The 17,634-nt window shown below is 45.3% G+C and overlaps 1 protein-coding gene across 1 annotated transcript in view; it reads left to right on the top strand.

Annotated features, from left to right (window-relative positions):
• Positions 1–17,634, top strand: part of qsox1 (quiescin Q6 sulfhydryl oxidase 1) — a 226,042-nt gene that overhangs the window by 72,602 nt on the left and 135,806 nt on the right. The window contains exons 5-6 of the mRNA XM_072511606.1: positions 6,204–6,294; positions 11,760–11,905. Coding sequence (XP_072367707.1) covers positions 6,204–6,294; positions 11,760–11,905 — 237 coding nt within the window. The remainder of the gene's footprint in view (positions 1–6,203; positions 6,295–11,759; positions 11,906–17,634) is intronic.

Below are 17,634 nucleotides of genomic sequence, written 5' to 3'. Positions count from 1 at the left end.
AATAGGATTATCGGGTCCCACCTACAGTCGACCTCCTTCCCCCACCCCACCTTTTTCTACCATCTCAGCTGTAATACAGGGAAGAAGTAGAAGAGAGTGGGACAAATTTGATAGCTCTTGCAAACAGGTTTGATAAACTGAATGGTCCCTTTCTCTTCTGTATAAGTGTCGGATTAGTTCCTTCTTGTAGCCAGCATTGGGCGAGGGACTGACAACAGTTCACCAGTCTGTGCAAACAGCCTGTAAAGGGAGAGTTTCTCAGACACAACAGGGAAAAATAGAACAAGCTCCTTCCCACCACCATAAGCCAACACTGGCAGTAAATTCAGGAATCCCCGCACTGACACATTCAGATGCGATGTCCTGTTCTTACCCCCTTTCCTGTGTCCTTCACTCGCTTTCCTCTGTGACCATGACACACGGTGTGTAAGCTGAGGCTGTGACTCCAGGGTGTCACAGTCATGCTTTGTCCTACATGTACTTGCAACAGAAAGTCAGAACGGAGCACTCGGGACTGGAAAAGGTGGGGGATTCCTTAGCAATGTCACCTGCACTCCACCCTTCAGACTGGGGGCAATTGTGGGTAGCAAGATGCCTTTGTAGAATCAGACAGCATTGCAGGTGGCCACTCAGCACATCATGTCAATGCTGGCTTTCTGAAATAGCTACTAATGGGGCGGCACAGTAGCACAGTGGTTAGCACTTTTGCTTCACAGTGCCAGGGACCTGGGTTCAATTCCTGGCTTGGGTCACTGTCTGTGCGGAGTCTGCACGTTCTCCACGTTTCTGCATGGGTTTCCTCCGTGTGTTCCGGTTTCCTCCCACAGTCCAAAGATGTGCGGATTAGGTGGATTGGTCACGCTAAATTGCCCTGTAGTGTCCAAAAGTTAGGTGGAGTTGCTGGGTTAGGGTGATGGGGTGAAGCTGTGGGCTCAGGTAGGGTGCTCGATGGGCCGAATGGCCTCCTTCTGCACTGTAAATTCTATGATCTGTGTAATCCCAAGCCTCTGCACATTTTCCTTATTGAAGGTTCCTCTTGGATCTGTTCTGCTGCTCTTTTGGGCAATGCATGCCATGTTTGACATGTTTTCATAGTTTTCATAGAATTTACAGTGCAGAAGGAGGCCATTCGGCCCATCGAGTCTGCACCGGCTCTTGGAAAGAGCACCCCACCCAAGGTCCGTTCTGACTTTCTGTTGCAAGTACATGTAAAGGTGGGCAGGACAAAGCATGACTGTGACACCCTGGAGTCACAGCCTCAGCTTACACATCGTGTGTCATGGTCACAGAGGAAAGCGAGTGAAGGACACAGGAAAGGGGATAAGAACATGACATCGCATCTGAATGTGTCAGTGCGGGGATTCCTGAATGTACTGAGATGGGGATAGATTTGAACAATATTCTGGTGGAATTTTATGATGGCAAGGATTTGGGGTCATGTGATCAGCTTGGTGTCAAACATAATATGAAGAATGCACAGTTTGGGTTAGTTTGAGATGGTGGCTGGAGATGGAGTTATTGGCAAGGATATGGAGTTCAGAGTGAGGGGAGCTAAAGATTTCAGTGTTTAGATGTGGGAAATCATGGCGCATTCAAGGCAGGATGTTGGTCAAACAGTTTGAGAATCGTAGAATTTACAGTGCAGAAGGAGGCCATTCGGCACATCGAGTCTGCACCGGCTCTTGGAAAGAGCACTCTACCCAAGCCCACACCTCCACCCTATCCCCATAACCCAGTAACCCGACCCAACACTAAGGGCAATTTTGGACACTAAGGGCAATTTAGCATGGCCAATCCACCTAACCTGCACATCTTTGGACTGTGGGAGGAAACTGGATCACCCGGAGGAAACCCACACAGACACAGGGAGAACGTGCAGACTCCACACAGACGGTGAACCAAGCCGGGAATCGAACCTGGGACCCTGGAGCTGTGAAGCAATTGTGCTAACCACCATGCTACCGTGGTGCCCTTTTTTTCTAAAAGAAAGGGAAATGACACCATAACGACAGAGAAGTGGTCAAGGGCGGTGAGTTTACATGTGAAACCCGACCCTTTTTGCCTGCAGATAATCTCTGGGATGGTATGAAGGTAAAGAAAGAAGGCCACCGATAGATTTTTGCCAGAATCTGGAGATGATCCTGCTAGGGCTGACAGAAGAACCATTATTAGGGATATTCAGGCTGTGATCGGATAGGAATGAGGTGTGGGGGGAGCTGGGGTTTGCTGAGCTTGGTGGACAAGGGAACTGAAGGGGAGGAGCAGCAACAACAGAACAAACAGCCTCTACCTTGGTGACAGAAAACTCACATGAGCTCTTCTCACATGCTGTTACTGGTGATGGTGGGGGGTGCACAGAGGAGAGGGATGTGAGAACACAGTTAATCATTTAGAGGGGAAGTGGGGGTTTTATGTTTGCATTCCAGATTTACCCCAATTTGCCAGTCGGTTTAGGCTGAGGGAGGTGAAGCCTTGTGGAGCATGTTTGTTAACTGAAGGGTAAGCCAGTAATGTGCCAGATTACACTTTAATGTCTGTGTCTCTTCTACTGATGAAGTGAAGGGGAGGAGAGGTGTGATGTAGATCAAGGGGTGTGAAGCAATTGAGGGTCTACTAAGGACTAAGGGTGGCATGGTGGCATAGTGGTTAACACTGTTGCCTCACAGCTCCAAGGGCACGGGTATAATTTTGGCCTCGGGTGATTGTGTGGAGTTTGCACTTTCTCTCCGTGTCTGCGTGGGTTTCCTCCGGGTGTTCCGGTTTCCTCCCATAATCCAAAAATGTGCAGGTTAGGTGGATTGGCCATGCTAAATTGCCCCTTAGCGTCCAAAGATGTGCAGGTTAAATGGGGTTATGGGGATAGGGCAGGGTGTGGCCCGAGGTAGAGTTCTCTTTCGGAGGGTCGGTGCCGAGTCGATGGGCTGAATGACCTCCTTCTCACCTGTAGGGATTCTATGATTCTATGATTTCCCATCATGGATGGAAATGTGAATGTTTAAGCAAATCAGTAAGAAGTCTTACAACACCAGATTAAAGTCCAACAGGTTTGATTCAAACACTAGCTTTCGGAGCACTGCTCCTTCCTCAGGTGAATGAAGAGGTATGTTCCAGAAACATATATATAGACAGATTCAAAGATGCCAGACAATGCTGAGAATGTGAGCATTTGCAGTTAATTAAGTGTTTACAGATCCAGAGATAGGGGTAACCCCAGGTTAAAGAGGTGTGAATTGTCTCAAGCCAGGACAGTTGGTAGGATTTCGCAGGCCAGATGGTGGGAGATGAATGTAATGCGACATGAATCCCAGGTCCCAGTTGAGGCCGCACACACGTGTGCGGAACTTGCCTATAAGTTTCTGCTTGGCGATTCTGCGTTGTCGCACGTCCTGAAGGCCGCCTTGGAGAACGCTTACCCGGAGATCAGAGGCTGAATGCCCTTGACTGCTGAAGTGTTCCCCGACTGGAAGGGAACGTTCCTGCCTGGTGATTGTCGCGCGATGTCCGTTCATTCATTGTCGCAGCGTCTGCATGGTCTCGCCAATGTACCACCCTTCGGGACATCCTTTCCTGCAGCGTATGAGGTAGACAACGTTGGCCGAGTCGCACAAGTATGTACCACGTACCTGGTGGGTGGTGTTTTCACGTGTAATGGTGGTATCCATGTCGATGATCTGGAACGTCTTGCAGAGATTGCCATGGCAGGGTTGTGTGGTGTCGTGGTCGCTGGTCTTAAGCAAATCAGGAGACCATTTGAAACTTTAGAGGGGTTAAGATTAAACTGCAGTACCCTTCAGTATCTACTTCTACAGGACAAATACAATTATTCAGTGACTTACCTCCTGCCCTCTCAGCTGAGGAAATATGAGTAGCTGGATGTGGGGATGAATCTTTTATATAAAATTGTTTAAAATAGGTAAGAATTTATAAAAGTCACGAGCGAAATGTTTCAATCTGGAATTGTCGTGCTGATGTATGGGTTGAAAGGGCAGAGGTCAGATGTGAAATTCTGAAAGGGCTTACATTTGTCTGGGCTTTCAAGGTGTTAAATGGGATTGCTGGAGGCGGAAGCAGAGGTTGATGTTTTAATAAATGGGGGTCGCCCCACGAGGGTGAAAGGTCATGCAAGTGTCAGATGGAAGATACGTCTTCTCGCTGAGGCAAAGTTTGACAGTTATGTTGAGTGCGTGTGGAAATCTGGTGGTGCAGAGATGCAGTTTCACCATCTGTCAGTTGGATGACCCTAAAATTCCACCTCAGCCTTTTTGCCAAAGGAGCAATTCACAAGTTAGGCTAATGGCAGTGAAGAAGGCTGAGATTGCCATGTTTAAACAACCGCGAATATGCAGGGACCTTTCACTTCAGCGAGCTAGGTTTGAATTCAGACCAGACAGTTCTCTGTCGGCCAGCTCTGAAGATCCTACATTGAATGAGCTTGGGCTGACTTTCACCCTATCCTGAGCAGCACAACAGTATCCGGATTCCACGCACAGGATATCATGGACCAATTACGGTGGGGCCGGAAAATGCGGCAAACTGTTGAAAACTCCATTGATTTTGGTGGCACTGGATGATCCAGCTGGCTAAAATTCCACCCTATAAGTTTAACAGTTCCCACTCAGAGAAGTCACAAGGTTGGTTGGTGTGAGACACGGGAACGGTAATGCCATATGCGGCATGGCAGCGCAGTAGTTAGCACTGTTGCCTCACAGCTCCAGGAACCCGGGTTCAATTCTGGCCTTGGGAGTGTGTGGAGTTTGCACTTACTCGCCGTGTCTGCATGGGTTTCCTCCGGGTGCACCGGTTTCCTCCTAAAGACGTGCAGGTTAGGTCGATAAGCCATACTAAATTTACCCTTTGTATCCAAAGGTTAAGTGGGGTTACGGGGACGGGGCGGGGGTGTGGGCCTAGGTAGGGTCGGTGCAGACTCGGCGGGCCAATTGGCCTCCTTCTGCACCGTAGGGATTCTATGATTCTATATTTGTGAGGAAGGAGGGTCATCAATGTTTGTGTTAAAACATAGTACACTACACTTAATCTATCCTGTTCCTCGTCTGAGAGTGCTGACACTGGGAACTTGTATTGGAAAAGTGTTCCAATTCCCAGCAACTGTACAATGCAACAACTTTACATTTACAACAGCATCGTCAACATATAAAAATGTCTCAAAATGCTTCATAGGAGCTTCATCAAACCAAATTTGACACCAAGACATGTAAGGATATCTCTTAGGAAAGGCAGTCAAAGGCTTGGTCAAAGAGGTAGGTTTTAAGGAGTTTCTTAGTGGGAGGAGGAAGGAGACAGGGTAGCGAAGAGGTTTAGAGAGGGAATTCCAGAGCCTAGGCAGCTGAAGGCATGGCCACTAATGGTGGAGCAGTGGTGCTCAACATGTCAGAACGGTGTGAGTCCAGATATGGAGAATGTGACAGAGATAGTTAGGGACATGGTCACAGAGAGATCTGACAGAAAGGTCGAGAATTTTAAAATCGATGGATGGCCAACCGGAAGTCAATGTAGGTCAGCAAGAACAGGAATGATGGGTGAATGGTATGAGGTAGGATATGGACAACAGTGTTCTAAACAAGCTCTGGTTTACAGCAAGGCGAGAGGAGTGCCAGGTGAGCATTGGAATAGTTGGGTCCTGAAGTGATAAATGCACGAATGAGAGTTTCAGTAGCAGATGAGAAGAGCATGTGCAGAAATGGGCAATGTTACAGAAGTGAAAGTCAATGCTCCTGGTAACCATTAAGAGCGATACTTAAATCCTGCTGAATTGACATGTTAGAAGTGCTACCTGTACTTGTCCAATGCATCTCGGGCTTGTCACTTTATTCAATGATTTGATTGGCTGCATCTTGATAACTGCCTGATACTCTATAAGGCCAGCTTTGACAAAGAGTCATCCAGGCTCTCTCCACAGATACTGTCAGATCTGCTGAGATTATCCAATATTTTTTGATTTTGTCTCGATAATTGATCGACTTGCGTAGAATCTGCCTTTGAGTGACGTGAACCAGGATTGGTGCACAATCCTTACTGCCTCCATTTCTTTGTTGTGACAATGGATCTTTCTCTGACCAGCAGTTTTCAGACTTAAAATGTGTTAACATGGAAAGGCTGAGCGACACTTTCAAATGTTCAGATTTCTAAGGAACAGGATATAGGTGTGAAAATTATATATATAATTTCCATTTCTTCAATTATAGTTTGGCAGAGGTACAGAACTTCTTTGCTGGCAACAATGTTCAGTATCTGGCACTGATTGTTGAACAAGAGAGCTCCTACCTAGGCCGAGAGGTAAGCCACATGTTTTTCGATTTCAATTATTCCTAATGTTTTATCTAGTCAGATGTAGCACCAATCTAATTCTGTTTGAAGGATGCCTGTTAATCTTCCCCAGAGTTTCTGCCCATCACTGTGTTGAAAAGGGTTGTGTAATGTTCTTGTCGGATTGCCTGATTTATATTACAAGAACACTTGCAGCTAAAGCTATATACGATTTATTAACATTAGCTGTGGGTAAACTATATACAAAGCAACAGACGAATAACAGTATAATCAAGCACAAGTAACCTCTCTTCCAGCTCTCCAGTCAGTCTGACGTCACCTGACTCTAACATGCACTTATATACTAATGAGACTGCTAGTGGTCAATCAGTGAATTACAACACAACTATGATATCCCCACAGGTCGCTAAAAGCCCAAGGGCCTCTTACAATTCAGCCCAGTAACACCATAAATAAAACACACTCCTCAATACTCATTTCCCAATCCATGGATGATGTGACCAGTGTCTTTGACTTTTCATCAACGTGAGAATGTCTGGCTGAGAAGAATGTAGTCATTTTCCTTTTTTTTTTAAATGCAAAATGTAACACTGCAGTTACTGACCAAGTTTATTTTAACAGAATCTCACTTCCTTTAAGGCCAAGGACAGCAATGTCAGGGAACAACAACAGCTAAAAGCTCCCCTCCCAAGTCACACCAATTTGGTTGGACGTGTATCTAAGTGTGTCTAAGTGTCTAAGTACCCATTTTTCGTAATTCCGTAAGGCAATACTAACCTCCGAGACTGTTTGCCAGGTTAGTACCCATGTTGGTGAGACCTGCTTCTGATAAGAGACTGTGTGCGGGATTTGAGGGCTGCTCACGCCGGCAGAAAATTCCGGTCCACGTCGGCGCACAGGTTTCCCAGTGTTGAGGGGTGCTGTCAACGGGCAAGTGGGCTGGCGGGAAAATCTCGCCAAATGTGTACTGAGCACACCTATAAAGTCACAACAATACCAGGGACGGGACGGAGGGAACAACACTTCTCCCTAGAACAAGAGGACATGATTATAATTTTAACTAATCCGACTCAAAGTGACTCTTCACATAAAGGGTTTTGAGAATATGGAGTGTGCTATTTTTGAAGATCATAGATGAAGAATAGTTACGCCGTTTTCAACACGGTTAGATGCTTGGTGTTACAGAATTTGGAGAGGAGTACTTACTTGAGGATATTGAATCTGAAGAGGGGTATGTACTCATGATATGGAGTCTGGAGAGAGGCATTTACCCAGGGTATCTTATCTGGGGAGGGGCATTTACTGAGGGTTTGTTATCTGGGGAAGGCTATGTGGTGGTATGTATTAGGGGTAGTACGGTACCCAGTGATGCCGAGAGGCTATTGGTGGACAGACACTGGGTCCTGATTGGATCTGCCGCCTACTGGCTCCACCCAGTAAGGCGGAGTATAAGAACCCGGGTTCTCCCAGCAGCCGCATTCTGTAACCGAGCTGCTGGGGAACAAGTCTGCGTAATAAAGCCATCGATTAACTTCATCTCATCTCGCCTCGTGAGTGATTGATTGTGCTACAGGCTACTCACAGTAGAAGTAAGGAATTAGGACTATACCATGGCTAACAAAATGATGGAATAAGCTTAATGGGTACAATGACCCACTCTGCCCCTATAAACAGGCTGGGGTTGAGGCTGACTGAGTAACGGCACATATTTGATGCGGAGCCACACAGACCAGGAAATGCTTACTTAACAGTGAACTCACAGATGAAAGTCAAGTCATTGTAGGAACGTTGTAGCTGGCCTCAGTACCTGGAGATACTGAGAAAAAAGAAAATCGGTCAGCTGAATTTTCTACTTCTGAGAAGGTAAATTTTATTTTTCAGTCAGCAAAGTTTGTCATTTGAGGATAGGAAAGTAAATCACCTCAATATTCCTATTAGGAAGTTTGGGCATAGACTAAACTTGACTGTAAATGCCCATGTTGGAAAGGTCTGCCAATATCCATTGCCTGGGCGCACTTGAGAACAATGGCTACGAAACAGAGGGGATGTGTCAGCCTGGGCCTTGTGAGACTATATCCAACTAGGAGTAGAAGGTAGAGCACAAAAATAGTCTATTTGGCCTCACTACTCTGTGTTTGTGTTTCGACTCCATATGGGTTTCCAATCACCAATCCTTTTCAACATACCCTTAAGCAAAAGTAAGAGGATGTGGCAGCCACGGGCACTGTAACTAACATAAAACATCAAAAGGTAACTTAACTAATTAAACCAAATTGTCATTCCTGGGGGTGATGATGCACCCCAGCCCCCGCGGTGCCCACCAGTCGCGGAAGACCTGAAGCGTACCGATGGACGCAGGGTGCTCTCTCTCCGAGGCTGCCCGACCGCGAATGCAGCCAGGGCAGAGGGGCAGACAGTCAGGCAGGATGACCACCTATTCCCTATTTGCATGTGCTCAAAGACAATTAATACCCATCACTCGTTCGTCTTAACAATAACAATGTAATTGAGAAGACAATAACACCCTGCTGGGTATTTAAGTCTGAAACAGATGCATTTGGATGTTTCAATCCCAATTCCATAACTTTATTTCCATAGTTTGGGACTAAATTCCTAATTGCACTTACCGGATGGCTGAAGAGGTACAGTTAGGGATAGCCTTCTGTAGGCATGGTTGAGGGTAAGGAGGATAGCCAAGGAAGCTTTGCTCTGATTGCTCACTGCACTGACCTGGAAGCTTTTGAAATGTTAAGTCTTCCCCACTGTTATAAAACATAATCAAAAGGAGAATATTCACTCTCTTGATAGGACACTATTGTTCCTTTCCGTTCTTTCATAAGCCTGTAGCGATAAGAGCATTAACATTCTAAAGGGTGAGGAGGCACTGACACAATTTACATGTGAAGTTATCAAGAGTCAATCTTCCATTGGGTTTGGATATGATCAGGAATCCAGTGAAGTGGAGGGGAGATTAATGTGCCTCTTCAAATAAAATCTGTCTGCTTTGGGGAATTAATGCATTTCTAAATGCGACATTCATTCTTTTTTGTTGAAATTATGTCCTGGTAGTTGAATGATGACACCACACAGCAGGGGCCCATTTCCAAGCAATCTTTCTTGTAACACAAGAGAGGCAAGTCCACAATGCTGTAAAACTGACAATAATTAGAGGCTTCAACAAGCAAGCTGAATGAATGCCTCTCTTTGAAACATCCTGTAGGTTTCCAATGTCATGAGGTTGGCCCAGCAATAATGCAAGCAGCCATTTCAATGTGCTGCGGAGGAAAAGACTTACATTTATGTTGCACATTTCATTACCTTAGGAACCCAGAAAGCTTTTATTTGTAGCCAACTGACGACTTTTTGACGTATAGTCATTGGTGCAGTGTAGAGAAGCAAATAATTCTGTTGTGACAATAGGGTGTGGATTTTTTGTACTGTTCTATCTGAGCTGTGGAAAATGCTCAGTGGAATAAATAAGCTTACGTTCGGTACAGTTTCTGGTCTAACGGTTAGTGCAAATGGATTAATGTCTATGTAAAAATAGGGCTCTCAGGAATGCATTATGAGCATGTTAAATGTTTGTGTATGAACCTTACCCATCAATGGTTTCACCTTGGGAATTTTGCTAATCCAAACTTGGAGCCTGTCTGAAGAAGGGAATTGAGTTCGGCTGAAATTGAGGGGAATTGAGTAACTGGTGGTTACTCCTCAGTTACTGGCGGTGGGTAATAGTGAGTAATCGGTGGAATTAACAAAGAGTACATTAGCCCAGTTATCACCAAGATGATTTAACTCAATGGGAACACTGGTTTTGTACCTATCTCCTTTGTTGAGAACTGTTTTTGTGTTTTACAATGATGAGTTTCAGTTCTACAAAAGTGGAACTGGGGGCGGGATTCTCCGGTCATACTCTGGCGGCTGGATTCTCTGGTCCCGCCAGTAGCGCACCCCCACCCATGGGTTTCCCGGCAGTGTTGGGTGGTTTCAATGGGAAAGCCCAATGACAAGTGGCATGAGTAGAGAATCCCTCCTCCAACGAATAGCACAGCCAAATTCTCTGTCCTAGCTAGCAGCAGTAGCTGGGCGGATTTGCAATGGAGAATCCAGTCCCTTTTTTCCACTTAGTTGTCCACATAAATGACAAAGGCGTTTGTTAAGTGCTCTAAACTGTCATGCAAAGCATTATTGAGGAATAAATATTGGCCAAGGCACCAGGGATAAGCCCCCTGTTCTTCAGCCAAACAATGTCATGGCATCTTTTACATCCACCCAAGAATATAGATAGGGCCTCAGGCCTCAGATTCGATGGGCTGAATGGCCTCCTTCTGCTCTGTCGGAATTCTTTGGGTTCTATGGTTAACATCTCATCTAAAAGACAGTAGAAAGAAATACCTTGAAATGTTATATTTCATTTTAACGTTCCTAGTTTCCTGTGTTTTTAACAAAAGTGGTTGACTATCATTACTTCAATGGGGAACTGAGAATTTTCAAGCTGCACTGGAGTGCTTCAGTATAAAGTTTCCAATCAGTGTGTTACTTCAATGTCAAGTATAGGAGCAGCTTCCGTTATTGCTGTTCAGGAACCATTCCTATCACTGTTTAAACTGATTGGCTTGAGTTTTGAGGTAAGTTACTTGTTAGTCCTTCCTTTGGTAAGATTCGCAGCAGGCAAATTCATCACTTTTGGGGTGAGTGGGGGCCGGGGGGGAAGAAAATATTCTGAATATTGTTATGGGCCAGGGTTTAGAGAACCCCAAAGTGTATCATGGAGTTCACCTGACCCACAACTTTTAATAGATTGTCATATGGGGAGCACACTGCTCACTCTACAGTTGTGGTACAGCAGAAATGGAAAAGTATTTTTTAAAGCAAAACAATGTTTATTCCATGAACTCAAGTTAACCTTTTAAAAACATACAGTGAAGATCTCAGCAACCATCAATTCAAATACAACCCCTAAAGATTACAACACTAAGTAATGCTTAAGCTGTCCTTTTAACATCCATAAAATTGAAAAAAACCTTTAAACAGAAGCACATCAGGTTAAAGTCACTACTGAGAGCAGGTATTCATTTTAAATCACCAAAGGATCAATTTACAGTCTTTAGATTACAGAGCGAGAGACTCATACACCTTCTGGCTGTGACTGCAGCTATCCAGCTCTGAAAACAAAACTAAAACACACCCTGCAGCAAACAGCTTAAAAGAAAGTAAAAAGCTGACAGACAGCCCAGCTCCACCCACACTCTGACATCACTGATAAACACCCATTTCTTAAAGGTACATTTCTTAAACACCCATTTCTTAAAGGTACTCTCACATGACAATATGAAATGGGAATCCCTAAAGCGAGACTAAAATGATCAGCAGAACCAACGTTGCCCATGCAACTCCTTTCTCCTGTTGTGTTATTTCAGGCTCTCTTTTTCTAGGTGGTTTGATGGAAGCTTCTGTGCTTGTTTTCCCCATAGGTGATCCTGGATATGCTGCAGTATGAGAACATCGCTGTACGCAGAGTTCTGAGCAGTGAGGAGAACCTCACAAAGACACTTGGTGTTCAGGAGATCCCATCTTGCTATCTGTACTTTGCTAACAACACACAGAGGAAGATCACAGTGTATGTATAATTCTCCAGTTACAAGTGCATTGCATGCTTTGTGTGCCACGTAGCCCCATTGTAAACTACTGACCATTATAGCTATTAATACAGGACATGTTTCCTGCCCTCAAGCTGAATTTGAAATTCTATCATGCTATGATCACTCTTCGCTGGAGAAGGTAGATTGGCCATGCCAAAATTTCCCCTTAGTGTCAAAAGATGTGCAGGTGAGGTGGGGTTATGGGTTACAGGGATAGGGTAGGGGAGTGGGCCTAGATAGGGTGCTCTTTCAGAGGGTCGGTGAAGACTGGATGGACCGAATGGCCTCCTTTTGCACTTTAGGATGCTGTGGTTCTATGTTGTGTGCACCATTCTCATTGAGCTGAACATTGTTGGATGTTTCCTTATTCTGAATTATTTCTGAGGCATCACATCTCCGCCTCTCAATATCACACGTTATGTCCAGTTCATAACCTTCTGTCACAACCAAGTAACCAATTTAGGTGATTTGAATCATGCTGAAATTTGTGTCTTGAAGACACCGGCTGTTTAGTGACGCAGCACTCTGATTCAGAGACGAGAATGCTACTAACTGGACAACAGCTGATGTACAATCGTGTTCCTGTAAAATATGCATTATCCTAAAAAACATTTTAAAACCTTTATTTTGAACATTAGCAATTTCAATTACAGAGAAATAGTACAGTGAAACTTTCTTTCAGAAAGCCCAGTGAATGGGTTGGGGAAGCCCACTGTTTATCCCCAGGGTTAATTTAGCAGGAGAGACAGCACAAACGAGACTTGTGTCCCCCTCCTTGTGGGAGGACTTGGTTGAATTTTCAAGTTATTAAGCGGGATAGGTAGGGAAGACGGAGAGGAAGTAGTTGTGCTGATTGGGGAGCCTGGCGGATTTAGACTTAAAATTAGAGGCAGCTCTTCCAGGAGTGAAATTAGAAAACACTTCCACACATAAAGGATGGTCGAGGTTTGGAACTCTTTTCTGCAAAGGGAAATTGATGCTAGATCAATTGTAAATTTTAACTTTGTGTTGATAGATTTTTGTTCACCAAGGATTTTAAGGGTCAAATACAGGCATATGAAGGTGGGCCGCAAATCAGCCATTACTTTATGTAATGATCGAACAGGTTTGAAGGCTAAGTGGCTACCTCTGGTCCTATAGTCCTCCTGGTTGATTCTAACCTCACTAAAATAGCTGCTATTGTGTGCCATACGGTTTAACACCTTGTAACATTCAAAATACCTGTACAGGAAAGCAGAGTGTTTTCATAATGTGTTCGATGAAATGTACACACCAATTTAATGTGTTAAAAATGTCAGCCTTTGCAAAGCCTGTTTGGGTAACACAAAAGATGGGCGTGGAACCAAGTCCTTACCCATTGGATGGTATTCTCCCTTACTCTTCGAATTGTGCCATGGGTCTTCTACACCACCTGAAAGAGCAGACTCAGTTTAACATCTCATCCAGAAAGTACAGCGGGTCCGCGCTTGAGTGGCAATCTAGATTTTGTGCTTGAGTTTCCAAAGTGGGACTTGGACCGACAACCGTCCGATTCAGAGGCTACTAATTGAACTGACCGGCCGGACAGTCCCCTACTGAAACTTTTCCTTCATAAAGCATCATAAAAGGGTGACTCTCATTGGTTATAATAATTAAATACTAATGTTAGCATTATATTAAAAATATGAATATAATTATCATTATGGGGCGGCATGAGACGCAGTGATTAGCACTGGGACTACTGTGCTGAGGACCCAGGTTCGATCCCGGCTCTGGGTCACTGTCCGAGTGGAGTTTTCACATTCTCCCCGTGTCTGCGTGGGTTTCACCCCCACAACCCAAAGATGTGCAGGGTAGGTGGATTGGCCCTGCTAAACTGCCCCTTAATTGGGAAAAAAATAAGTGGGTACTCTAAATTTATTTTTAAAAATAATTATTATTATTACAAATGTTATTTATGTATATTGTGTTAAACATCTTCAAACAGTATTTTTTCATGTTGCCATTTAGCTAAAAACTGGAGTCCAGTGTGCAATCTGTTCTGAGACAATGGCAGGCTATTGAACAGATCCCAGACCTGTTTGCACCTTTGAGTGTTAGAATGATCTTCATCTAATACTTGAATAATGGGTGGGAAAAGGCTTTAACTAAAATAGGCAATGCAGTTGCCATCGTATTTCTGCTGAGGGGGGGTCTTTCATTCTCGAATTTAATTGGCAGTTTAGAAAGCCAATCCTCAGCCCAAAGAGTAGAACGAGTGGTCAGAAGCCAGCTTTGTTTGCTCACCTCTATCTGGAAAAGCAAAATGTGCCAGTTTGATCCTGGGCCAGCCTGCGTGAGATGATAAGATCTCACTTTTAGGCTTAGTGCCAATCAGTTCAGAGACTGATGATTTGTTAACTGACTGTAACAAGAAGGAAAGTTGAATAATCTATTATTGTGATGGTAACTGGAGCTGGTGAAAAGGGTAACAGTTCATTTCTGTCATTTATGTAATATTAGTTGACACTTCTGCTTCATTGTGCTGTCATTTTGCAAATAGAGAGCAGAATGCACTTGAAATTACAATCTGCAGTATAGACAATTAAGGGTCTTATTGTTATGGGCCTTCGGACATGCTGGACGCGATTCAGTGGCCACGTTGCCCTTGAGCGAAAAGCCTGTTTGCCTGCGCTCATTGCCTGGATTACGGGAGGCCGTTGGATATGGGGTGGCTCCCGTTAACTGTATGGAAATATGGTTTAAGTGGTGATATTAGCTTCTCGCCACGCTACGGCGGGATCCCGATTTTGCCTGCGGGGGCGGTCCGGTTGCATTGCAAACTGTTTGGCGCCCGGCTCGGTTCTTGTTTTAGGCCTCTCCTTCCATTCACTAGTCTTGTTGCGCTCTCACACGAGCGCAATGTGGCCACTGAATCGCACCCAGCATGACCGAAGGCCCATAACAATAAGACCCTTAATTGTGTGCACTGCGGACTGTAATTTCAAGTGCATTCTGCTCTCTATTTGCAAAATGACTGGTAAGATGAAGGGGACGTTCTGGGGTTGGGGGGGTAGGGAGGGTGGGTGGGGATCATGGGGTGGCACCATCAGGAGAGATGGAACAGTGTTGTACACTTGGACGATAAACATTAAAATGCCCTCACCACAACCAGTATGACGCCTCTGGCTCTTTGTTCCGAGATGTGGGCCAACCTCTAATCTCATGCCCCACCTCACCCCCAGAGATGGGGTCCTGGTCCCTCCCCGCTGTCCCCCCACCCCCACCCGACACGCCCTTCCCATGCACATCCGATCGTGACATATGCCCGGGACTCGGGCCCATCCCTGCGTGTTTGGAGATTGGTTGCTGCATCTGTGGTGCTGCTCCCCACAGTGTGCAAGCACAGTGTCCCTGTATCAAGGTGTCATTGGTATGCTAGGCTATGAGCCCCACATACCACGATTGAAGGGCGGTTCTCATTGGTTATAATATACATTGTGGTGATGTGCATCACTGTAAATACATGTAAGCTAGACAGACACTAGAGGGAGCACCAGAAACATCACACACACACACTCAACCAACAGATAAGTTAGATAGGAGGTGACCAATGGACATTCACGATACACAAGGAGGTGACACGACCACAGGGGGGCATTACACCAACCCATACATAAAGGACCCCACACACATGATCAGCCCCTTTGGCCAGTGGAGACAGTCAGTGAGGAGAGGCACAGGGTTGATTCATTATCACACCCACCACGTGGAAGACAGCAGATGGTTAGTCAGTTAGGTAGCTATAATAGGATTAGCAGTAGTGTCGAACTCAAGTTATAAAAGTGTAAATAAATGAGTTGAAGTTATTTACACGTCTCGACCTTCCTTGACAAATGCAACACAAGGAAGCCGCTCATGTTACAAAGGAAACATAACAAAACATACATATACTAATGTTAACATTATATTAAAAATATGAATATAATTATCATTATGGGGCAGCACGGCACAGTGATTAGCACTAGGACTACGGTGCTGAGGATCCAGGTTCGATCTGGGTATGACAGGGGCTGATTTAGCACAGTGGGCTAAATAACTGGCTTTTAAAGCAGACTCAGGCAGGCCAGCAGCACGGTTCGATTCCCGTACCAGCCTCCCCGAACAGGCGCTGGAATGTGGCAACTAGGGGCTTTTCACAGTAACTTCATTTGAAGCCTACTTGTGACAATAAGTGATTTTCATTTCATTTCATTTTCATTTCATTGCCAATTCCCAATTAGCGAGATACTTCAGCCGTACAGCCAGATACCTCAGCAGTCAGTGGAATTTACGGATGGTCAGTGGGGCAGACAGGCAGAGACTAGGGTTGCCCCCAGAATGGGAATACATGGTCCAGGAGTTGGCATGGAGGACCAGCGCACAGTTGTCTCCCCCCAGCATAGCACACCCCTTCATCTCCAATTCCGTCCACCCCCAACCGGGATTGCCCCTTCCGAGAGCAGGGGCAGCAAGCCCAGTGCCCCGGGCCCATTGCCTGTGAGCGAAGATGGCTGCCCACCTCCTCAGCTCCCCGCAGCAGCCCTTCCACCAGGTTCACGTTTTTCAAAAGAAATGAAATGAAAATCGCTTATTGTCACAAGTAGGCTTCAAATGAAGTTACTGTGAAAAGCCCCTAGTCGCCACATTCCGGCGCCTGTTCGGGGAGGCTGGTACGGGAATTGAACCGTTCTGCTGGCCTGCCTTGGTCTGCTTCAAAAGCCAGCTCTTTAGCCCTGTGCTAAACCAGCCCCAAAAGAATTCCAGTGGAGCTTCTGGACAGCTACAAAGCCCCCTGTCGGGGAATTGAACCCCAGTCTCCCGCATGACAGACGGGGATACTAACCACTATACTAACGAGGAGTACTAATCGGCGTCAGCTGGAGAGGCCGCTGGATCACGGGTGGCCATTGAATATGTTTCCTTTAATTGTATGGAAATAGGGCTTAAGTGATGATTATTGGTTCCTCACCATGCTACAGTGGCATCCCGATTTCACCCACGGGAGCAGGCCGGTTGCATCACAAACAGCATGCCGCTCGGCGCGGTTATTATTTTTGCTCTCTCCCGCCATTCACCAACCTCGTTGCGCTCTTGCTTGAGCAAAATAAGGCCATTGAATTATGCCTAATGGCTCTAAATTCTCTATATTTGCTCGCAGCGGTAGAGAGATGGACTCACAATGGAGAATCCTGGCCCACATCTGGAGTATTGTGTACAGAGCTCATCTCCTTGTTTAAGAAAAGAAGCAGTTCAGAGAAGGTTTACTCGATTACAGGAATGATGGGTTGTCTTATGCGGAAACTTTGGAGTGGTGAAATTTGTATCCATCAGAGTTCAGAAAAGTAAAAGGTGACTTGTTGGAAACTTTTAAGATCCTGAGGGTTATTGACGGGGTTAATGTGGAGAGGATATTTCTTCCTGTCGATGAATCTAGAACTTGCGATTATGATTTAAAAATAAGGGGTCGCTCATTTAATACGGAGATGAGGAGAAATTCTTTCTCTCAGAGCGTTGTAAGTCTCTGGAAACCTCTTCCTTAGAAAGCAGTGGAAGCAAAGATTGTAAATATTTTGAAGCCAGAGCTAGATAGATTCTTGATTGACAAGGAGGTGAAAGGTTATCGGGGATAGGCAGGAATGTAGAATCGAGGTTATAGTTAGATCATCCATGATCTTATTGAATGGTGGAGCAGGCTCGAGAGGCCAAG

The sequence above is a fragment of the Scyliorhinus torazame genome, chromosome 7, assembly GCF_047496885.1.
Source record: "Scyliorhinus torazame isolate Kashiwa2021f chromosome 7, sScyTor2.1, whole genome shotgun sequence".
In the NCBI taxonomy this organism is placed as follows: domain Eukaryota; kingdom Metazoa; phylum Chordata; class Chondrichthyes; order Carcharhiniformes; family Scyliorhinidae; genus Scyliorhinus; species Scyliorhinus torazame.
This window is presented reverse-complemented; position numbering and strand designations above follow the sequence as displayed.